The sequence below is a fragment of the Manihot esculenta genome, chromosome 12 (genome assembly GCF_001659605.2).
Source record: "Manihot esculenta cultivar AM560-2 chromosome 12, M.esculenta_v8, whole genome shotgun sequence".
In the NCBI taxonomy this organism is placed as follows: domain Eukaryota; kingdom Viridiplantae; phylum Streptophyta; class Magnoliopsida; order Malpighiales; family Euphorbiaceae; genus Manihot; species Manihot esculenta.
Window position 1 is genome coordinate 36164717 of NC_035172.2, and position 23448 is coordinate 36188164.

Sequence of the window (23448 nt, forward strand, 5' to 3'; positions counted from 1 at the left end):
TTGTAGCTAGCAAACTTGACACATAGTTATTATTTTTTTTTCTTCCCATATTGCTTTTTAATATGGGTTTAGCAGGCCAACTCCAGCACTGAAATCCTAGCCTTCTGAGCAAAGGTTTAGTTTTTTTGAAATGATATCTTCTCTTTGTTTCAGCCAATATGGGAAGTGAATTGAAGGAATTGGTTTGGTTTTTCAAAAGTAACTTCTTGATCATTAATATTTGTGTCATTTTTTTTATCAAATGAATTCATTGCATATGGCAACATACACCTCTCTCTATATGCACTATTAATTCTTGAGACTTATTTCTCTTATTTTCTTTTACTTTTTCAAAGCTTGATAAAACCCTTTTCCTGATCAGCCTTTTACAGAAGATCAATCAATAATTTTTGTAGTATTTTTTTAAAGTCAAAGTATGTATTAAGGTTCACAAATCATTCACATTTGAGACTGTTTATATTTGATGGAACAGAAAATCTGAAACAATTTAAAGTTTCACATAGATAGAAATGTACTTGAAGATTGTTAATTTCTTCTTACATGTAAAATTAATTTTATTATAAGTGAAATTATATACGTAAGCTGTTGATGTTTGAAGGCCAAATTACCATAACAATAATATTAGGGTTCTAAAGATGTGTATATCATTTTTGTAACAGATATTAATCAAAGTTGATGAGATTCTGAAACAATGGTGTAGAAAGAAAAAATTGGAGAAAATGAAGAAGAAGAAGAAGAAGAAGAAGAAGAAGAAGAAGAAAAGTAATATATAGAGGAAGGAGTAGCGTATACATGAACTAACCATCTTTGAAAAAGGAGAAGCAGCTGAGTTCACATTATGGAAAGCAATGAGACTTTCCAATTTGAAACGCATTAAATTAAATAAATGCAGAGCTCAGCATGTGATTCGTTGCATTTATTCACCACAAATATACACGTATACCAGCTGCATATTCAGACTCATTAATTAAATCAAATGGATTATTTTGAAAACCCTTAACTTTCTGTGGCTAAATCCTCCTCCTGGTTCATGGGTTATCATTAGACAGAGAGAATTTGTTAGTGTATGCATACACAGCTGTTAGCTAGCTAGTTCCCAGTTAAAAGTTGATAGCATCATGAATAGAAGCTCGACCAGCTTCTTTAATTCTTAATGATTAAAATTGGCTTGAAAACTCCTAAATCCTCAGCAGTTTTTCTTTGGCTATATCTGTCTGGAACATGAGGTACTATCAATCATGAAATACTTGCACCAATTAGCCGAAGAAACGGAGACCCACATGAGACTTTGAATCACGTTCCTCCATTCCAGATCAGACGGTGGTGCAACTATCTCTTAGGTCATATACTTTTTATTTTCAACAAGTGCAACACACACCTGGTTACTTCCTTATGTATCTTTCCTATAATAAGAGATATTCTATACTTGCGCATGCACTTTGCAATCATTCTAGGGTTTCGTTTGAGCTCTTCTCTCCCAAAACCCATCATTTAACTACAGAAGCCATATGCATTTTCACATAAAATATAAAAGATATATCGAACTAATTAATACAGCTAAAGTTTAAAATTATTATGCTTTGAAGAAAAAACTTTAGAAAATATTATATGGAAATTGGGTAGCTTGGATTTGAAGCTAGCTATATGCATGATTCAAATGATACATATAGTCTGCAAAAACTCGATTACTGGTGATGCATGTTGACATGGTTGAGGAATTCAAGCACAGTGCATAAAGCTATACGTCCACTTTGTGATTATCATTTAATCTCATAAAATTTATGAATGACCCATTGGCTATTCCTTTACTAGTTTTAAGATTTTGTGGTTGGAAAATGTCAGGTAAACGCATTAATTATATGCCATAATGATACCATACATGTTCATTTGCATGTACATGAGATGTTTTAATTAATGTATGATGCAGTTGGGATAATTCATAGATTAGGACAATCCATTATGCCATCTTTATAAATAAAGAGACATGGAAAAGGCAAACTAATTTATTCACAAATTCCACTTATCAATCACTGTCCTAATTTAATGTAACCCACCATGAGGGGAAAATTAAAATTTCGTCATTCGTATTTCCTTTATAGATTTTTAGTATACCAAACAAAGACTTATTGATTTCAAATTTAATAATCTCTCATTACCATCCAACTCTTTGGATAATTCTGCTTCTCCAAACATTAAGTAGCATGAAGTAAAAGTAATTATGAGTAGCAAATCCAATGAGGATCCCATGCTAATCATCATTACTGAGTCAATTCTGGGGGTGAAGAAGCAAAAGCAAGCTAGTTAAGCCTGCAAAATGGTGAGTATTGATTACTCACTTTATATATCAATGGTTGGTATTTAAGGAAGAACATGTTTCAAGATAAGGGTTATATTATTGGATTAAAATCTTTGAAACCACTCAAACCTAATTAAAAAGAAAGGAAAATAAAGTAAAAAGAGGGTCATGGTCATGAAATTGAATGCTATCCATGGCTGGTGGCTCCTCCTCAAAGTCTGCACTATACTGACTTATCTTAGGTTGATAGGGAGAAATTTCAAGTTTCCCAAAATGGAGATAATAAAGATAAAAGTAAGCTTCCTTCCTGTTGGATCCTTAAAGGACCCTTTTGAAAACCCCACCTTGTTCTTTTAGATATTATCATATTCTATTATATATTATTTTAAGTAATATATTCATATAACTTTTATTTTTTTTTCCTTTTTAATGATTATGAATATAACTTTAATGTTTGATATATTTCTAATTATTTATAATATCTCTATAATTTTATTAAAAATTATATTAAAGAATTGTGTTATGAATCTTAGATTTATTTATTATCAAAAAAATAATCTTATTAAAAAAAAAACACCATCACCAATGGGCTGTACCCGTGAATAGTTTTGAAAGTTGAACAATCTTGAGCGCAAACCCATTCAGAAAAATCATACCAGAAGAATAAAAATAAAATACTATACACACCTTTGTTATTATTAATTATTAAATTAGAGATACAGTTTATAAATAAATTTATCATTTTTACAAACCTTATAAATAAAAAGCCAAAAAAATTCTTAAATTGCCCAAAAATTTTAGGTTCTGAGTTCCACACTTGGAGTTTGTACATAACGTAAAATTGTATTAACTCGGAGCTAAGTCTTGGCAGGATGGTTGATTGAGATAATGACTACAGAAGTCTTTGGGTGTTGGGAGCCCAAGAACTGGGTCAGGGTGCTTGTGTGATTGGATCTTTGCTTTCATATTTCATAGCCATTGGAGGTGGTTACATTTATGTGCTCCCAAGTTTCACTCAAGCCTTTCAAGGTTCTAGCTGGGATATCTAATTATTGGCTCAAATTCTGATTAATCTAAATTTTGCAATTTCAGCTTTTATATCCCAAAATACTTGTGCTAGATTCATACTACTCTAGTTTTACTTTAATAGACTGTCTCTCTCCCTTTCTAAATTAGTATATCTAATATAGTGTGGAAAAGGAATTTTTCTGAACTATTAATTCTACATCATGGAAAGGGATCTGTTTGTGTTTAGAGCATCATCAGTAATTTTTAGAGTATCATCAAAAGTTAGTTTTAAGTATGAAAAATAAGCTAACATTAGGGGTAATTTCTTACTCTCCAAGTGGTTCAATAAAGGGAATTTGTTCTCAATTTCCAGTCTTACCATACACTGTAATTAAGCCAACTTAACTCCATGAAACAGTCTACATTAAACAATCGAAGGACTAGGTCTTTTCACATGGACAGAAGGTGAAGGTCACATTGGTAATATGAATTTCTATCTTGTTAATAAACTGATACAAAGGACAGAGCCAACTCATTTACTCCCTGCAAGTTTAAGAAACCATAGTTGATCGAATCAGACAATGGAAGCCAGAAATCAATATTCATTTCCATCATAAACCCAAATATCAATCTGTTCAATCGTCAGAAATTTTAGATGATAAGAGCAATAGGGTTTGAGTGAATTTTGTAGAAAACATTCCAATCGGATGGAGGTGCACATGTAATCTCCACATCATTTTCCAAAGCTCCTTGCATAAACTTGATGTGGTCCAACACTTAGGTCCATGTACAATCTAAATTACCAGGAAGACAAAAAAAACTTGTGAATAATTGGTATGGCCATGGCAATCAACACCATCGACATCCTTGTCTTGAATTATTGAAAAAAAAAGCAGGAAGAAGTGTTTTTTAATTCAATCAATGACAGCTCTTCAAAATCTTAGCATGAGAGTCAAGTTACTAAAAGCTTAGAAGCACGCAAATTGGTGCAATCCATTGTACAATTTTACAACATACTCAGGAGTCAACACTACAAATAGGCAGAAGCACCAAGCCATATTCTCCACATCTCAAACACCAGCATAACAGAAGCTGGCAACTTCCATATCTTTCTGGGACTGAAATGGCTCCTATTGATAACTACGACTACCACTTCCCGTATTTTCCTCTACCACCACCACACAATCCCCCATCTCCCCCAAAAGTGACGCCTCCTCATCCTTCTCCATCCCCTCCAAATGTGCCCTCATCCCACAAGCCCCCACCATCTCCAAAAGTGTCGCCACCTCACAATGTGCCCTCCTCTCCAAAAGTATCTCCACCGCATAATCCCATTGCGCCACCACCATCGTTTCCAAAGCCAGGAACTCCACCCTATCATCCATTCCATCCACCACCAAGCCCTTCAGCAAAACCACCCAGCCACCCAATCTCTCCCCCACCATCTCTGACAGTGGCACCACCACATAACACACCCACCCCTCAAGTAGCTCCACCACATCACCCCATCACTCCTCCACCACCATTACCAATTCCTGGAACACCTCCCAATCATCCACCTCTTCCACCAACTCCTGCAGCAAAACCACCCAGTCACCCAATCTATCCCCCACCACCACGGCATCCTATTCCTCCACCATCACCTCCTCATTTTGTTCCACCTCCACCTCCACCTCCAACACCAGCACCAGGACATCATTCAACTGTCATAGTTATTGTCTTTGTCTCACTTGGTGGTCTCTTCTTTCTTGCCTTTCTATCCGTTGCCCTCTGCTGCTTCATTAAGAAGAGAAAGAAGAGAATAGTTCGGAAAACTGAAATTGTAGATTTTGAAGAGCACATGAGAGTCCAGGAAGCCATCGTACCTGGACCACATGGAGAGCAAACCAAGGTACTCACCATTGAAGAGGATGTGCACATTGTGGAGAAGATTAAGAAAAACGAAAAAATAAGTGAAGGTTCACACATCAAATCTTCACATGAGCATTCCCAGGAAACTGATCTCCCAGCATCCTCCTTTCAACCATCTCAGAATTATCTTGAGCACAAAGTCTGATTGAAGTGAAGAAAAATGGAAAAAGAGGCAACATGATAATATTCTTTCATTCAACATCCCTACTGAGATATTACTTGAAAAATTGTATTCTTCATTCCAAAAATATGTATTGACAGAATAACAAGTGAAGCTTGAGGAATAATAATATTCCTTAATATTGGATATCCAAACAAACCATTGAAGGAAATTAAAATAAGACTATCATTATTAGAGTAGCAGAGAAGAACTGAAAATGACACCATCACTAGTAGAGAGATATTTTCACATAAATTTGGCACTAACATGGTAGTCATTGGGATAATTGCATCCCATCAATGTCCTGAATTAAATAGTAATACAAATCCAACATTAAATTCATTAGAAACAAGAAAGTGGACCTTACGAAATACATGCTATACTATATATATAAATCAGCAAACGGAAGATTCTGCTTCAATATAGAAGAAGGTTCAACTACAATGCAACCATATCGATTGTTGTCAGACACAATGGCCTAAGCATAGCACCTAGCGTTACAGCTAAGTTAGTATTAGATCATCTCCTAGTTTTAGAAACAGAATTTATATGATCAAAGTATGCAATCAAGAAATTCAATATACCACAGTACTAGTAAGATAGCATTCCTGTCAAATTGCAGTCAAGAAGCAATTAAAAGCTGAAAGTTGATGCAGATTTTGATAACAGAGAATCCAAGCTTTCCCTTCCTCTGGAACCAAACTGCCATACTATGCATGAAAATACAAACAAATCATTGCCACAAGATAATTCCCCAATCCAAAGTTCTTTCCGAAGTCCATATGAAACAATAGATAACCTAATGAGTTTGTTTGACATTTTACAACCGAAAAAGAATGAAAAATTAATATTGTGCAAAGGTTAAAAGTACCACACTGCAAGCATGTAGAGTTTTTTACATCCATGCTAAGCAATCTGGTTTCACCAGAAAAATGGGGAAAAAATCACAATAATTTCTGAGGTCATAATTTTTTTTTTCTCTTTCTGATAAAATAGACAGTACCATCTGAACATCCTAGTTATTATTGTGGGCAAGCATATTTTGCAAAACAGATTGTACTTACAATTAATGTTCCTGTTCGAAAACATTCAGCAACATGGGGCCCCTGATCATATCATCCAATGCTTCACACATCATCTTTGTGGATGAATGAGAATGATCACCTTGGTAGAATTTGTGTATCATTCCTGCAATGGTTATCCAGCTACAACCAGGAGTCTTCACCAAACCTAGTTCTCTCATATTGCTTCTGATTCTAGTTAAACCATCCCAAATATTCTGAGATTCATAAATACAACTTAAGGCTATGTAATTGCTAGAGTTTATTGGTTCCAGTTCAAAGAGATGGCGAGCTGCTATTTCCCCAACCTTGACATTCTTGTGCATCACACAACCAGCTAGCAAAGCACCCCAAACACTTGCTGTTGCTGCTAACTTCATATTCTGTACCAATCCAAGTGCTTCCTCAAGATGCCCATAACGACCCAAAAGGTCCACCATACAGGCGTAATGCTCTATGCAAGGTTCAAAGCCATAATCTGACTGTATGGAGCAGAAAATTGCCCGACTTTGATCTATTAGACCTGAACGACTGCAACTAGCCAAAACTGCAGTTAGGGTGACGGGGTTAGGTTTAAATCCAAAATCTTTCATTTTTTTAAAAAGATCCAATGACTTCTCTCCTTTCCCGTGAACTCCATAACTGGATATCATTGTAGTCCATGTCACCACATTCAAATTACGCATATTCTGGAAAACCTTCTCTGAATCACCCAAGCCCCCACATTTTGCGTAGGCATCAATCAACGAATTCCCGATTGCTACGTCTTCATTAAATAAGATACTTTTTACTACCTGACCATGAATTTCCTTTGCTTTCATCAAATCACCTCCCCCTACACAAGCATTCAAAATACTAGGAATAGTCATAACATCAACATTTACCCCCTGTGCAATCATATCTCTAAACAAGCTCAATGCCTCTGCACAGCGACCTGCTTTCCCAAACCCCGAAATCATCAAATTCCAAGCACCAGTATCCTTCCACAGCATGTCAGAGAAAACTCTCTTTGCATCAACCAATGCCCCATGCTTCACATAAAAGTCCATAACGGAGCTACCCACAACAACATATCCGTCAAAACCAAGTCTGATTACCCAAGCATGAAGCATCCACCCCAGATAACAATCTCCCACCCCTAAGGATGCCTTAAACAGCGGAGGCAAGGTATAGTGGTCCGGTCGAAAACCACGTTTTAGAAACTTATTAAAAACACCAATAGCATCAGAAAAAAGAGAGTTTTGAACGTACGAGAAGATCATAATGTTCCATGAATGCATGTTCCGGTCGAACATTCTATCGAATACTTTGCGAGCATCTTGGAGAAGACCAGATTTGGAGTAAGCTAACAAGAGATCAGTCTGGAGAGTGACATTCGCAAGGTAATCATTTACAAGAATTTGAGCGTGCGTTTGTTTGGCGGGAGATATTGCCTGTTGAAGAACACAATTTCTCAATTTATAAGAGAGGTGATGAATTGTTTTGTAAGACATTAAAGATGAAAGCGTCAGTATCTGTTCTACAGAGTTTATATACTCTCTTTTTTGAAAAATTACAGAGTACACAGCTTATTCCATGCAAATAATCTCACGTGGAATGGGCGCTCAGTTGTCATTAGCCACTAGTAAATGAACACTTGCATGTATAAATCCCAAAAATTTGTGATTTTTTTTTTCCATGAAATTAATCAATTCTATATTTAAAAACCAAAAATTATAACATGTTTGGTATTTCGATTTGAATGGCTTGAATTTAAAATAGTATCGAATCGAATAAATTAAAAATTAAAAATTAAAAATTTAATATTTATAAAAATTAAATTAAATTAATTTTAATTAAAAATTAAATTAAGTTAAATTTGATTTGATTTGGTTAATTTAAATTTTTTTTATTTATTATTTTTAATATTTTAAAATTTTAATTAAAATATTTTAATTTTAATATAATTTAATATTTTTATATTATTAAAAATAATATATTATTATTATTAATTGATTCGATTTAATTTTTTATTTTTTTAATTAAAATTAAATCAAATTAAAATAATTTAAAATTTTAAAATTAAAAATTAAATCGAACCAAAATAAATAAAAAATCGATATAAATTTTAAAATTAATTCGATTTGATTGTTTCGTTCCACACTAATTGATACAAAGCGTAAAGTTATTTTTTCTTCTCATATAATGCTACTCCATATTAATTAATTGTTGTTTTATATAATCTTTGTCACATTTGTTTTTCATTTTTTATATTAACTTTTTCTACTTTAGCCTTATATATCTATTCTCACAATACATTATTTTTTAGTCAATTACTAATATCTATCTTTAAATTTTTTGAGAAAATATATTAATAATATTTTGTTTAATTATTAGTTTTTTAATAAAAAGAGATTATTCAATAATTTCCTTAATTTTTATAAAAATAATAAAGAAAAGAATCTCAAGCAAGTGAATAATTTTGATTATTATCTTACTTTACAAGATCTAAAAAAAAAATTAGCAAATTCTTATAGTTTCATTTAAAATTAAAAATTTCGTAAAAACTTAATTTAATTATTTTTTATTTAAAAGAAAGAATTTAATTTCTTAATTTAAAAAATTCATTTAAAAATAATTCTTTATTTTTTTTAAATTAAATATTGAGTTTCACTATTCTATAAATTTTAAAATTTCCTGTATTTATTTAAAAAAAAAAAATATCACTGTGATACATCCCTTACTAACAAGTATTATTGTAGTTTCAAAGCTAATTACTTTTCATTTTGAAAATTCGAGTTTGATAATTAGAGATGATATTATTGGAGATATTATAAACTTTTGGAGAATTAACTTTTGTTCAACAATAATTTTAAAAATTATATTTAGTGTATTAAATCGTTATTATTTAACGGTTAAATAAATAAATTATGAAAATTTAATTTTTAAAAATTTGATTACTATTATTTGAATAATTATATACTATTAAAATAATTAATAATTATTACAAAGATTAGTATTATCAATGAATTAGTATTTATGTGGATAAATGTTAAAGATTTTTTTTTTAAAAAAGAAATTTATTATTTAATTTCAAAATATTATAATTATTAATAAATCAATTTTTATATTTTTAAAAATCTATTAAAATATATCTTTTTCAATCAATGGCCGTTAAAATTATCTCACGCTTCTCTTCCGCTACTCCTTCTTCTTCGATTTTGATTATCATTCTTCGATTTTGATTATCATTCTTCATCGGTTCTTTTTCTCCTCCTTTTCATCTTCTTCTTCTATACCCCTCCTCTTCCTTTTCTTTTTTTTTTTTTTAATTTTTTTCTAAACGCCTTTTTTTATAAAAACGTAAAATTATTTTAATAAATTTAAATAAAAATAAAAATATTTTAATAAATTTATAAAAATACACCGTATCGATAGATTAAATAAATAATTTTATTTTAAAAAAAATTAAGTTTTAAAAATTTTCTTCCTCTTATTCATCTATTTTTAATAAAAAAAAAAATAAAAAGAATATTTTATTTAAAAAAGAAATAATAAAAAAATATAGACAGTGAATTATTAATAATAATAATATTCGAAAGCTAAATAATAAATAATAAATCTAAAAAAAAACATATCCTCCGCTCAACCTTCTTTACAGGCGTAGCATCATAAAGATAACTTAACAGTCAATACCTACTAAAAGTAAAAGCAAAAAAGAAATATAATAATTACCAACCAATAATTAGCCATAAGTATTATGCATTAAAAAGGTAGATACAATCAATCACCAACCAAGAAGATCAATGATCCCCAAAACTACATCACAAATATGCTTCAAACCTTGCTCTCTACGTACAATCTCCGGCGGATAAGCAACTGCCGGGTACCTTCTAAAAGCATTATGGCAACCATTTGGATAATCGGCGGCAGCCATGATATGCATATAAGCATAGTCATAAGACTCCATGGCTAGATCTTGAACAGAAGCTTGAAGAGCATCACCTGCATAGCTATACTTATCTGCACACTCTTTTAGTACCTTCTTCAAGACGGTGTCGTTTACAGAGCAAGGGACTTGAGAAGACAAGTAAGAAGATGTAGCTGTTGCATTAGCTATTCCAATACCAATCATGATTAGTGCTAGACCTTTAGTGTCTGCTTTTGAACTTGTGGCATTGGATTTGAGAGATGAAACACAAAGGTCATAGTATTTGGTGTTTTTGCATGTTTTTTGGATCAAATCCATGTCCCCTCTAGCAAAAATATGTGATGGGTGAAAAATCTGTTGAGGAAATGCAAGGGAAAGAAGAAGAAAGAACAAGAAAATGGTAGAGCACCCCATCAGAGAGAGAGAGTGAAGTAGATCCTAGTCTAGTCTCTCACTCTTTCTTTGTGGGCAGATAAGAGTGAAGTAAATGGGGTTTTTAAAGAGCCAAACTTATTGGTACTAGACTTATCTTTGAAGCAGAAATCTCAAATTTGAACAAGATATTAATAATCCCTATTTACTTCTGAATTAAAAAAAGTGATTTTTTTAAAAAAAATTATTATTTAGTTTTTAAGTTGAAATTTATTAATTAATTAATTAATTTTAAAAAATATATTAAAATATTATTTTTTTAATTTGAACATTATTAAAATATTAAAAAATTTATTAATTAATTTTAACTGTTATATATTTTATATCTTAATTCATGTAGCATACGAAAATTTATTAGTCAATCTTTCTGTGAAAATATTATTAACTAATTCTTTTATATTAAAGATATTTAAATTTTTTTATAATATATATTTTAATATATTTTTTTAAAATTAAAAGATTAATTAGTAAATTTTTTTATAATATAAAAATGAAATTTTAATTTTTCTTTTTTCTAATTAAAATTACTAATTCAATACTGACTATGAAGAAGATGGATTTGATCCAATTCTAAACATTATTTATCTTTATGAAATCCAATGGGTATTTTGACTTAGTGGTCACTGACTATTCACTAGACAATCATACATGATTGTAGGCATTGAATGAGTTGTTTTTTTGTAGTTTATGAAGGGCAAGGCCTTATTTTAGGCGGTAGGAATAACAAAATTTGGCAGCTGCCATGCTGCCAAAGCTAGTGTCACGGGTTAGAAAACTACACAAATTTTTAGACACTCATCTCATCTCAGAGCTGTGTGGGTTCTCTAAATGTCTTGTTTGAGCTCTCAACCCTACCATCCATTTCTTGACACTTGCATAGTTTGCAGAGATCTGAGCCACCCAATTATTGTATCATGTTACCCTTTCTAGAACCTATCATCAATAATTTTATTTCCTTTTTCACAATAAAACTTTTAAAATAAAATGGACCCTTTGCCAAGTTTGAATAGAGTAATAATTATGATTATATCAAGAGATGTATGGACTGATTAAAAATATATCAATCTAGTTTGAAAATAAAATTAGATTAATTTTTCATATGTATAATGCTGCTGTTTTGATAAATAGAAGACACTAGAAGAGTGAGATTTTTAGATGGACAAGCTCTTCAGCATGGCCTTCAATCCTCTAGCTTTTCATAGAACAGAAATGAACTTATTCCTTGATGTCAAATCGTTCAGTAGGGCTTTGGAAAGTGAAAGAAACAACAGTTTCTTTCTTTACTTAGTGAACTACCAGGTTAACATAAGGGGAAAAGGATTCATAAATACTTAGTGAGAAGCAGATTCTAAAACACCCTATCTATATATATTGATAGAACTCAATACCATTAAAAACTTACTAGCGCTCACTTGGTGTGGTGGCAATCTGCATAATAATACATAATTTTAACATATTTTGATGTATTGACTAACATTACCTTCTTTTCCCCTTTTCCTTTTCTTTAACTAACAAAGAAATGTCCACTGAGAACCACCAAACTAATCTAAGAACTGGGTTGCTGCTGCTTTGGCTCACTTGGGGAAACCTGGAAGCTCGTGTTTAGTGTTGGTCATCATAGTACATGAAGAAAATGATAATTATTCTTCAAATCACAAGCCTCTTTTTGATCTGCAGATACACTCAGGATATGGATTTTCATAAAAAGATTCTTCAGTTCGGAAACGTGCTCGGCCTTTTACTCCTGGCAATGGACCTTTTCTTTTCCTTGGAGCTCCTTGCCTGTAATGTGATCAAAACTCCAGTCAGCCCTGCCTCTTCTTCATCTAAATTTAATTCAAATTTCGTTGTTCATTAAACACACGATCAGTTCATACAAGTCAATGCAACACAAATTAAAATGGACAACTTTTCAATTCTTCAAATAAATACTGAAACTTATATTAAAGTAAATGGAGTGAGAATTTACTAGAATGCACCAAAAATTAAGAATGAAACTTACTGGATGAATTAAGGGAACCTGCAACAGAATTACCTGTTCTTGTGCATCTCCTGCACGATATGTAAAAATGAAGACCCTTCCTTAAGCTGTCCACTTTCTAGCTTATCAAATAGCTTGACTAGTTCTTTTCTGCAATAGATTATAAAAAATATAAAATTATGGAAGAAAGCCTGTTGACCTCTCCCTCTCAAAGTCATCATTTATGGCAATAGGAATATCGGCTTCAAAGAATGACACATGCACTTACAAAAATACTGCACTAGAAGTGATGAAACTGTAACACTGAATAAGAATAGACTAATCTCATAACTTTCATTGTGACCCAACAGCTCCCAATGAAACAAGCAGCTCATTATAGGCATCAAATCAGGAATATCGAAGACTGAATAGCAAAAGAGTTTTTTGCCAGAAGATCATTTCAATGATAAAACAAGAGCCCAAGTAAGCAATCAATCCATCAAAGTAACTTCCAAGTAGCAAAACTCAATTGTTACAAATATCACAAACTATCAACCTAGGAAACAGCTAAAAAAATAAAGTTGCAGCAACAACAATGCAGTTGCGTTTAGGGCTTTGGGCTTCCTTTTTCTTTTCTTTGAAAAAAAAAATTCCTACAGATCTTTAGCCTGATTGCAGAAAGTCAAAAGGGTGCTAGTACAATTCCCTATTTCATGCAGATAGTTGCCTAGGCCCAAGGTGGCTCCATCTCCAACTGATTAGACATATAAGAAGTGGTTTATACTGGTGGTCTTTTCTTCAGTTTATTATGTTAAATAGTAAAATTTGCAAGAATTTGATAGGACCTGTACCTGTCTGGGGTGATTGTCTTGCGATGCCCTAAGAATCTCCGGTGGCCCTCAACAGCTCTGGCCATATTTCCTGAATATGATGGAATAAAGACATCACTCTCTATAGAAATAATGTAATCAAGTGCTGCTGTCTGAGAAGCATGATTAGAAAATGCTTTTAACTCCTCCGGTGTAGCCAATGTTTCCTGAAATTAATCCAACCGATTCATATTAATTCTATTGGCAGCTGACTGCATCAAACTTATTACCAAAGAAATTATACTAGAATCATTGGCAACCTTGAAAACAGTATTTGGGAACCTAGATGTGAGCTCTACAAGCTGAGATCTACCACCATAAATTTCGCCAGCTGCAATGTAAATCATTGTTGATGGAGAATAACCAAGAGCTTGAAGAAATATCCCCACCTCCTTTGGAGTTAGGGGACAAAATCCTCCCTCTCTCTGCTCCGTTGAATTTATCTTTTTAACCTTCCAATGATTTGTATTCTCCCTAAAACAAAACAAAATAAACAAGTTGATAAATAATAGCCGTTGGCAAACAAAATTACATCACCTAACTTCCAAATGCTGTCTTAAGATGACAGAACAACAATCAATACATGCTAAACCTAAGCTACTGAACCTCTCTGCAGTCTGCAGCAAAGATAATGCTATTAACAAGAATATAGGCATTTCTGGCAGACCAAATCAAATATGTTAAAATCCAAGATATACTTGTTATGACACCTTCTCCACAGGTGAACCAAGAGAAAAGGGGACCAAGAACATTAAGGGTATATTCTAGAAGAAAGGGGAAATTGGTAATTATGATGAGGTGGCAGCAAGTTTTGACCCGTTCGTTACTGGGGGAATATTTGGTGGGTACCCTAGGGAATAAAGGACATATTACAGAAGAGCCGGGGGAAAAGCATGCAGGGAAAAATACGATATAAGCAGGAGGTTAATTTGTTATGGGTGTGGAAAAAATTTTATTGTTAGTAATCGGCTTTCAGCTGGGCCAAGGTCTTCCTTTCCTTGGAGTTTATCTCATTAGTGTGATAACAGTGAGCTCTTGTAAAGAATGCTATATCTCTTTTACTTTGTTGGAGATATTTAATATTATTGCAGCAATTGGCCTTCCCGTTGTGTCTCTTCTTCCTAAATCTTCTCTTGCAAATTCTTAACTCTATCAATACTTTTCTAAATTTCAGACATTTAGATACAAAGAATAACCTAAAATGGCATTAAGGAATAAGAATGGGCCAAAGAGAGAGATCACAGTATTACACATCAACTCCAAACATATTCCTAACAGCATAGCAGTAGAGGAAAACTGCAAAATAGTAGGTATACAGTAGCAAGGTCATCCTTATCATCTGAACAACCAGTCAAGTATATATATATATATATATATGAACCATATGTGTCTGTAATTACAGTGCATATGCACACGTATGCATGCAGGCAAGAGGAATAGATAGAGAGAGAAAGAGATACCCATATATGCTCACCTCATTAGTCGCAGCTCTTCAGATTCTGCCTGAGTCAGCCCATAAGTGCAGCCAGTAAAAGAAAGCATATCCTTCTCATATCTTAAGTGAAGTGCAATGTATCCTCCCCCACGTGATCTCAGCCGCTCCACCAGCTTCTGTTGTGTCATCGTCATGCATTCTCAGAACCTAATTTAACAGGAATCCCCATAGGAGACCTCAATGCATTGATACTGAAAATGAGTGCAAACCTGGGATTATGCATGTTGTTTTATACAATAACACATGTAGCATGAGGTTCTAAACAAATAAACATTGTATCTTTCACCAACTTTAACCAAAACTTTAATCAGATAATCTACTAGTCAATTATAAACTTAAGGATTTGCCAAAACTAGTTATACTTTTGGATAATGGCTGCTTGGAATAGCAATTAAAAGGATATGAATTCCAGACCTTTCCTAGGCTTTCAATTGGGGGAGAGAAGCGAAGAGCCTGATACAGAGCTCGGCATCTTAACCTCTGGATATCAAGTGGCAAATCATTGTTTGCAAGACGAGAATCTGACTTTGCAACATGAATTACCTACAGAGATTAATTCATAAGCAGACATCAACAAATTATAACATAAAAAGGGACCCAGGAACTACCGAACAGCAATCACCCAAACAGAAAGAATTAACCCCAATGCCAATCAGGTCGAGTCCATGAAGATAAAATGAGGAAGTATTTATAAAAAAAGGGGAAAAAAATATGCCAAAGTGTTTATTACATATCCTCAGCTTGAATTCAATAAGGCTAGATTGATTTCATTGGAAGGTAATAAAACAATCAAAATAAACCACCTACTGTGAAGCAAGACAAAAGTCTGTTGGAGAAGTGGGAATCCCACATCAGTAAAAGGAAGGAGAAAGGAAGAGCTAATAAAATAAGGTGAGCCTAATCCAAATTGCCTAAGTGCATTTTGAAAAAGGCTATCACATCAAGCTCAATTAAGTCTCGTTATGGAGCCCAATACTCTCAACACATGCAAACTTGGACCAATCCCATCATCAAATTCCAACAGTGGCATCAGAGCTCAAATGCCCTCATGGCCATGAAGATCCAAAGTCCAAGAAATTTCCTGGCAAGTTGGATTAGCAATTACAGGCTAAACACAGAAAAATACAAGCTTAGGCAAAAATGAAGAGAGACCTAAGGTCTCTGAGACTCAAAAAAGAATGCAAGCCTAGGATGACAAAACAAAAGCAAGTCACAACTGGATTAGGCCAATTGGACTTGAGGGGAGTGTTGGAGAAGTGGGAATCCCACATCTGTAAAAGAAAGGAGAAAGGAAGAGTTAATAAAGTGAAGTGAGTTCAATCCAAATTGCCTAAAGGCATCTTGGAGAAGGCTACCACATCAAGTTCAGTTAAGCCTCGTTATGGGGCCCAACACTTTTACCACATGCAGATTTGGACAAGGCCCATCATCAAATTCCAGCAAAGTCTAGGACCCATTTAACTGTTGAGAACTGAAGCAGTTTTCCAGAAATTTTTCCATAGAAAGAGAAAACTGATGTTTTATGTTTAAATGTAATCGTTTTCCAGTTTTTGAGAAACAGTTTTTTGGAACCCAGCTTTCTACTTTTCCATATCTATACTGATGTTAGAAAATAGATCAATCTCTTATTTTCCTTTATCAAACTCCAACAGTCTACTATTACTTTCCCAATGATCAACCTGTTTTCCACCATTAACCATCACCAAAACAATTGCCACTCCATTCATTGTCTGCCTTGGCTGCACAATCATAAATGCGCAACTCCATCATCTCGCCATGACCCCCCACTACTACATTTAAATGAATCATACTTGATACATATTCAAAACAACTACAATATGTTGTTAAGTAACAAAAAGCAGTTGAAGCATAGAGATGAAAAATAAAGACATTTTTCAATTTCCTATGTGTTAGAAATATATTTTTGCAAGTAACCAACTCCTTCACTATTGGGTGAACCAACCCTTGGACTTACTATAACAAACTTCTTAAGCAACTAATAAGGATTACTAAACATCTCTTACCAAATCAAGCTCTATGAAAACATATAAAAAAAACATATTTGAGAATTGGGTCAATATACAGATCTAGATTGAGATGAAAACATCACCTTTCAAAAGATTAAGGGGGACAAGGGAAGCTTTTTATGCCATATTGGGTGTCCAATCTAAAATCATAAACTATAAACCCCCATACACTTAGGTGCAGTGAAAATTGATTACTCAACATCTCACAAGTTTGTAAACTGAACAATATAGCATCTAAAATATCCAAAGTCCAAACCCATCATAGTGACAGGCTGACAGCTGATGGATTAATCTAGTTTCAACTTTGTTGTTTCAACATTATCTTTCTTCAATGGTATTCTAATTTCTGTGATACTTAGAAAGGTGATATCCTTTTATGTGGGTTCGTGATTATTCAAAAGAGTTGTTCATCCAGAATCTATATGAAATATATGGGGAGTGCTCTAGAGCAAAGTTGTTTACAATACCTGAAATTCCTTCCATAACTGTGTCATCTCTTCATAGTAACCAATGCCAGACCAGGAGGTAAAGTGTTTCCTTGCCCGAGGAATAGATTCCAATCCTTTGGGAAGCTCCTTGATAATTCTTACATCATTTTGTAAGCTTGTGATAAAATGAAGCTCATCAAATATATCTGAAAATGTACTGCACATGGGAACCATGACAAGTGACTAACAGCAACTTCAGGATTATGAATGTGTAAAGAGAAAATTAAAAAGAAACTACATATAGGACACAAATAATTCAAAAGTGCTAGATATGTCGTTGAACTGCTGAAGAACACCTTGTATCTTGCCAAAATGAACGTTTATCTAATTGGGGAATGACTAATGTTGCATTCATGATGTGTGCAACAGCCACCATGTCTGAAATCTGCAGCAAAAGCACATTTATTGAGTTTGTATAGACAATTTTTGCAGCAAATTGAGATGCAAAGCAGCAGAAATGCAGAAGTCCCATCCACAACAATCAATTACAGATGTACATAACACTCCCTTCCAGATCCAGTTATACATTCATCTTTGACATACTGATCTAAGACATCCTAGATGCATGGGACAGTTTGTGCACTTCATGCATCATGTACAAAACTTTTATAGAATTAACTATTCATAAAAATTCTCTTCTTAAATCTTAAGGAATTCATCCTAAAGATAACTGCAATAAGAACATGGGAACCAGGTAACTGCATATTCCAAGAGTTCATGAAAACCACCAATTCAAAATTTCTTAGTCATTCAAAATTATGGCTGAAATTGTTTTAATAGTTTCATAGTTCTTGTCCATAAAAAATTGGCCTATACATAATGGAACAGAAGCTAAGGCAGCAAAAATACACACTGGATCAAATTGTTGTCATGGCCTCATCCATAGAAACAAAAGCATGTCAATAAAATCAGCTCTTTAGAGATGAGAACACTAAAACATGTGCAAAGTACAAGTTATTGAACATACAAGAAAAGAGCACGTTGATAGAATGGTACAAGTGGCAACCATTGCAAATAAGTTCAGGGGGTTGATTGTGATTTTCTTGCCATGTCCAAAACTCCAAATGCTGAAATTCTCATTTAAGTTTGCTTAAATAATAAAATAATAACAGGATAGCAGTTAAAATAAAAGGTCATAATATATTACAATGAATCATAGCTTGACAAGAGAAAAGCATACTAACCAAAAAGAGAAAAATAAGAGGGAGAGGGAAAACAATGGCTATTGAAAGAAAAAAAAAGTTGAGTGAAGGTTTTATGTACACTTTTTATAATAAGAAAAATGAAGTGAAATCTAGAAAAAAAAATAGACCGAACTTGTCAATTCACTATCAATTCTTTCAATTTGGTCACAAGACTCACAACTCAAGTGTGTTTGCAATTCACCCCATATAATGAATCAATAGAATGGAGAATCAAATCAAATTGTATGATTCTAACAACAGTGCTCTATATATCCAACCCACATAGATTGGGATTAAGACTTGGTTGAGGTCAGGTGACCCTTATCTAAAAGAATAGATTCCAACATAGTGAAAGCATATACCATCAAGCAAATATGAACATGCATTATTAACTTACACCAGTGCGCATTTGATTTAATCCTCCATTGCTTTTCACAGTTATATATCGGTCCCATCCTTGGGCAGCTGAAATTTAAAACTGGAATTAGGCAGGGTAAATATACATACATATGAATGCAGGCACATGTGTTTGTCCACATATATTAAGAGAAAGGGAGGGAATACAGGAGGAGAGAAGCCGTCCCCTTAAACTAGATTATGTTTGATGATAACAGAATTTAAAACTACTAACACTACTACTACACAAATATATGTGTGTCTTTGTGTGTGTGTGTGTAAATGGATCCGGAGCTCCTACAATATGTAGTAAATTTAGTTCCAGGTACTTCAAAAGAATAGTAGATTACACCATATATTGAGCAAAAGAATGAAACTACAAAGATGTATACTATTTTAACCTTTATATTTGGCAGTGGGGTTGACACAAGTGCGTAAGCCATAGTTGAGAGGAGTATCCTGCAGCTTTTCATTTGACATCTGCAAAATTAGAAGCATAGCAGCCTTATATCATTTTTTGTACAGAACAATGCATAAAGCTTATACAGAACAGAAAAATGATAACTTGTATTGTATTCCAGAAAATTAAGGGAAATAAGAGGCTTTAGGATTGAGATATACAAGAAATATCTTCAGTATCTAATATGCAAGTAGAAACCAGAACCCATAAATTTTAACTTTGATATGATGTAGGTCAATCACACGGCAAATATCTATCTAACTTGAATAACTTTCAATAATTCTCCAAAAGGGTGCACCAATTTTATAATTTATAGCCTCCTCTCTAATTCAATTAAAAAGAAAATAACAGAATGCGCTTCTATTTTGACATTCTATGGTGTATTGCTTTTTCAACACAATTCTCGAACTCAACACCTCCAATTTCAACAAGTTCATAACTTCATCTTCATGAGTGAATCTTTTTTTTTTCTTCTTTTTTCAGCTAGCAGCCTAAAATTGAAAGTAAAGTGACATTTAAGTAGCATAAAAAATTCTCAAGGGAAGAAAATGCAACTTCCTTTCAGTTGAGCAAGCAAGAAATGTTTTGGCTGATAGGCGGGTGCCCAATAACTTCCTAAATAAAACTGTAAATCATTTTTCCATATCAAAGAACATCTGCACACGTCCCCCTTCCCCAAAGGTCTAATCAGCACAATCAGCAAAGCAAAATCCAATACACAAACTAGCAGTTTATGATCCTAGCATAAACTGCTACCAAAAGCACTAAAAGCAATAATCAACTCTCCCGGTACCAAAAACTGAAGATCTCTCACTTCAATTATTGAACTGAACTCGTCTGAGCCACAGTCGCAGAAACTGAATATTCCTTGCCACACAGGGAACTCACGAATTCACACAAAATAACAAACACAACATTGAAAGACACAAACTGGATCAGAAAGTTGCAATGATAAAGCAACATATTACATATGACCATATTTTTTCCCAAAAAACACGTATAAACAACTCGTACACTCGAGAGACTTGGCAAATACTCAAAGAACAGAACTTGAATATTACTGAAATCATTAAATCGAAGAGAAACAAATGGCCTACTTACCAAACCCACCCAAAATTAACAAATCCCTTGTACAAAAACATTGTCGACCTTAACTAACACATCCAAATTAAAATTTTAAATAGAAAACTAAGAAACCTGCACAGATTGAGGTTGAGATTGAGATTGAGACTGAGACTGAGACTGAGACTGAGATAGAGATTCTTCAGAGAAGCGAGATTTCGGTTCATTGTCCAATATGTCTCTTGCGTTAAAAACAAACACGAAGAGCGAAAAGGCAAAAAGAAGGATCATGTAAAAAGTAATGGCTGAAGGAGACGGTCTTCTTGAGATAAATCTGACCACTGATGAGCTTTTCATACGTGAATGCGCTCTGCTGTTTACCATTCCTCGTCTCGTCTTCTTCGTCACACATTCAACTCCTGTTTCTGGTTATATACCGTTGTCCGGTCACCGGAACGGGGCAGTAGTACTTCGCTCGTTTTCAGGTCGGGTCGGGCCTAATTAAGGCTTGAAGTTTTATCACTGCCCATCACAGGCCCAAGCCCACATTTATTTATGAATAAAATAAAATGATTTTATACATAAATTACTTTATGATCTATAAATATATGAATATAGAAATTTCGTATGATTTGTGATAGAACAATACAATCTTTATAAAATTTTGTACACTCTTTTCTCAATGTTTTTGTTAATTAAATTAATTTATTTTTTTAAAATAATATTAAAATTTGTTCGTCGATATTTTATTTAAATATTTTAATTTTTCATATTCATCCTATACCTGAAATATATGTTAAATTTTACTTAATTTAAATTTTGAGTTAAGGGTATTGTGATTTACACTTTGAAATTTTAATAGTTTTTTATTTTATTTAACTTTTAAATGATATTTATATGTAAATTTGAACAAAAATTACAGTGGAATATGATATTTTTACATGGAGGGTGAGTTTGACCGTTTGTCCAAATGGTAACCTTTGAAAAATTCATAGGAAGACTCGTTGAGATGATTTTTTTTTTTTTTTTCCGACTAGATGAAATCTAAAAAGTGAGTTTAGATGCTTAAGCCGGCTTTAGTTTTCTGCTAATTAATTGGGATTATCTATAAATTAACATTTCTTCTTTTGATCCTCTCATCAAATCATACAGAGAATGACAAGATTCATCAACTTTCTTCTCTTTCTCGTCTTCCATGCTTCCCTCCTTTCTCAACGCTTCACAGCTGGTATGTATTATTTTGTTTTATTTTTATTTATTAGTTATTAAAGACAGAAAGTAGTAGTATCTTATAATGTTTTTTTTTAAGCGAAAATTTTATTTTCACTTGTTTCCATATACCTTATATTGCAGAAATTGAAAGTAATTTTCATTTTTATATTTTTTTTCAGAGAATTAATAATCCTCAGAAAATCCATTAATTATTTTGTTTTATTATGAAAAAGTATTCCTTTTCATATTTTTTGAAAATCGTAAAAATTTCATTTTTCATATTTATCCATTGGATTATATATTTTCATAATAATAATTTACAACCCATGTTTGCACTTATTATCAAAGGCCTTTTTTAAAAAAAAAAAAAAAACTTAAGTTCCATTAAATTAAATTATATATCATAATGCCCACCCTTAACCATAACGTAGCAATTTAATTAATTAAAATTTTTGTAGGTCCCAATTCATAATTTTGCAATTTTAAAGATGATTTTTCATAATGAGTGAAATATTTTAATGATAAATTCAGATGGGAAGGTGATGATGGAGTACATTGGAGCCACAGGAATTCGAGTAACATTTGATTCAGTTCCAGTTGAAGACAAAATAGACTTTCATTTCATACTTAGTTTTGCAATTGATGCAAACTCGTCAGGCAATGCTCAAAATGGTATATTTTCACCATATTGGTCACATACATTGACTCCACAATCTGTTTTAGCCATGAAGAAGAACCATTCAAATGCAAAAGCCTTAGCCAGTCTTTCTGGTTGGAGTTTAAGGGACAAAATCCTAAGCTGGTACAACCCACAAGACCCGAACATTTGGATATCAAATGCCTTCACTTCCCTCAAATCCCTAGCCCATGAGTTTCATCTTGATGGTATAGATATTGACTATGAGAGATTTCCAAAGAATAGTAATGCTACTTTTGCTTATTGCATTGGGGAGCTGATTTCTCTTTTAAAGAATCAGAGTGTAATTTCTGTAGCCACAATTGCACCATTTCATGCCACCGTTTTACCTTATATTGAGCTTTTTAATGGCTATGGAGATGTTATTGATTATGTTAATTACCAATTCTATACTGATAAGGTTAGGACCCCAGAAGCTTATTTGAGAGCATTTAAGCTTAGAACCATGCAATTCAACAAGGATAAGTTGTTGCCTAGCTATGAAGTCAATGGAAGAGGGATTCAAGGGGATGCTTTTTTTGATGCTTTAGCTTTGTTGGAGAATAATGGATTTGATGTTAATGGAGTCATGATCTTCTCTGCTGATGCTTCTTCCTCCAATGACTACTATTATGAGAGGAAATCTCAAGCTTTCTTGCTCAACTCTACAAAAGTATAATGGGGCCTTTTGTTTCATTACATATCTTATACAAAAGCTACAATAAATTTATGCAACAGTTATTTTATCTAAACCAATATATGGATAACTATATCAGTTTCGAATGCAACAATTGGTCTTGCAAACACACGATTATGCATGATTTTTGTTTTTCTTAAAATA

The 23448-nt window shown here is 33.0% G+C and overlaps 5 protein-coding genes across 6 annotated transcripts; 2 read left to right on the plus strand and 3 right to left on the minus strand.

The window, feature by feature from the left end:
- Positions 1–4381: 4381 nt before the first annotated feature.
- On the plus strand, positions 4382–5553 carry LOC110628133 (protein TRACHEARY ELEMENT DIFFERENTIATION-RELATED 7A). Its single transcript, XM_021774641.2, has one exon. It carries the CDS (start codon positions 4428–4430, stop codon positions 5358–5360), a length of 933 nt encoding a protein of 310 aa, XP_021630333.1. The 5' UTR covers positions 4382–4427; the 3' UTR covers positions 5361–5553.
- Positions 5205–8062, minus strand: LOC110628132 (pentatricopeptide repeat-containing protein At5g04780, mitochondrial). 2 transcript variants are annotated; one of them, XM_021774639.2, is made up of 2 exons: positions 6440–8062; positions 5205–5342 (listed from the first exon to the last, which is right to left on the minus strand). In XM_021774639.2, the coding sequence occupies exon 1, from the start codon at positions 7927–7929 to the stop codon at positions 6442–6444; it is 1488 nt and encodes a 495-aa protein (XP_021630331.1). In that variant the 5' UTR covers positions 7930–8062; the 3' UTR covers positions 5205–5342; positions 6440–6441. The 2 variants fall into 2 exon arrangements, with proteins under 2 accessions (XP_021630331.1, XP_021630330.1); XM_021774638.2 differs by having other exon boundaries at positions 5217–5356.
- A 2059-nt stretch (positions 8063–10121) lies between these two features.
- Positions 10122–10852, minus strand: LOC110628134 (cell wall / vacuolar inhibitor of fructosidase 2). The gene has a single exon (XM_021774642.2). It carries the CDS (start codon positions 10758–10760, stop codon positions 10203–10205), a length of 558 nt encoding a protein of 185 aa, XP_021630334.1. The 5' UTR covers positions 10761–10852; the 3' UTR covers positions 10122–10202.
- Positions 10853–12122: 1270 nt separating this feature from the next.
- LOC110628131 (O-fucosyltransferase 38) lies at positions 12123–21144 on the minus strand. The gene is made up of 11 exons (XM_021774637.2): positions 20855–21144; positions 19599–19677; positions 19199–19266; positions 17914–18002; positions 17597–17774; positions 15517–15645; positions 15082–15218; positions 13868–14081; positions 13590–13774; positions 12814–12909; positions 12123–12560 (listed from the first exon to the last, which is right to left on the minus strand). Exons 1-11 carry the CDS (start codon positions 21101–21103, stop codon positions 12431–12433), a joined length of 1554 nt encoding a protein of 517 aa, XP_021630329.1. The 5' UTR covers positions 21104–21144; the 3' UTR covers positions 12123–12430.
- Positions 21145–21805: 661 nt separating this feature from the next.
- On the plus strand, positions 21806–23417 carry LOC110628178 (chitinase 2). The gene is made up of 2 exons (XM_021774701.2): positions 21806–21947; positions 22463–23417. Exons 1-2 carry the CDS (start codon positions 21875–21877, stop codon positions 23284–23286), a joined length of 897 nt encoding a protein of 298 aa, XP_021630393.1. The 5' UTR covers positions 21806–21874; the 3' UTR covers positions 23287–23417.
- The last annotated feature ends 31 nt before the right edge of the window (positions 23418–23448 follow it).

What these genes read in the sequence shown, in the direction of transcription:
- LOC110628133 (XM_021774641.2), top strand. Translation starts at nt 4,428, where the DNA reads ATGGCTCCTATTGATAACTACGACTACCACTTCCCGTATTTTCCTCTA.
- LOC110628132 (XM_021774639.2), bottom strand. Translation starts at nt 7,929, where the DNA reads ATGTCTTACAAAACAATTCATCACCTCTCTTATAAATTGAGAAATTGT.
- LOC110628134 (XM_021774642.2), bottom strand. Translation starts at nt 10,760, where the DNA reads ATGGGGTGCTCTACCATTTTCTTGTTCTTTCTTCTTCTTTCCCTTGCA.
- LOC110628131 (XM_021774637.2), bottom strand. Translation starts at nt 21,103, where the DNA reads ATGGTAAACAGCAGAGCGCATTCACGTATGAAAAGCTCATCAGTGGTC. An exon ending in TCATTTTGGCAAGATACAAG is followed by an intron (nt 17,775 to 17,913) that starts GTGTTCTTCAGC and finishes TCCCATGTGCAG; the next exon opens with TACATTTTCAGATATATTTG. An exon ending in GAAGAGCTGCGACTAATGAG is followed by an intron (nt 14,082 to 15,081) that starts GTGAGCATATAT and finishes GTTTTGTTTTAG; the next exon opens with GGAGAATACAAATCATTGGA.
- LOC110628178 (XM_021774701.2), top strand. Translation starts at nt 21,875, where the DNA reads ATGACAAGATTCATCAACTTTCTTCTCTTTCTCGTCTTCCATGCTTCC. An exon ending in TTCTCAACGCTTCACAGCTG is followed by an intron (nt 21,948 to 22,462) that starts GTATGTATTATT and finishes TGATAAATTCAG; the next exon opens with ATGGGAAGGTGATGATGGAG.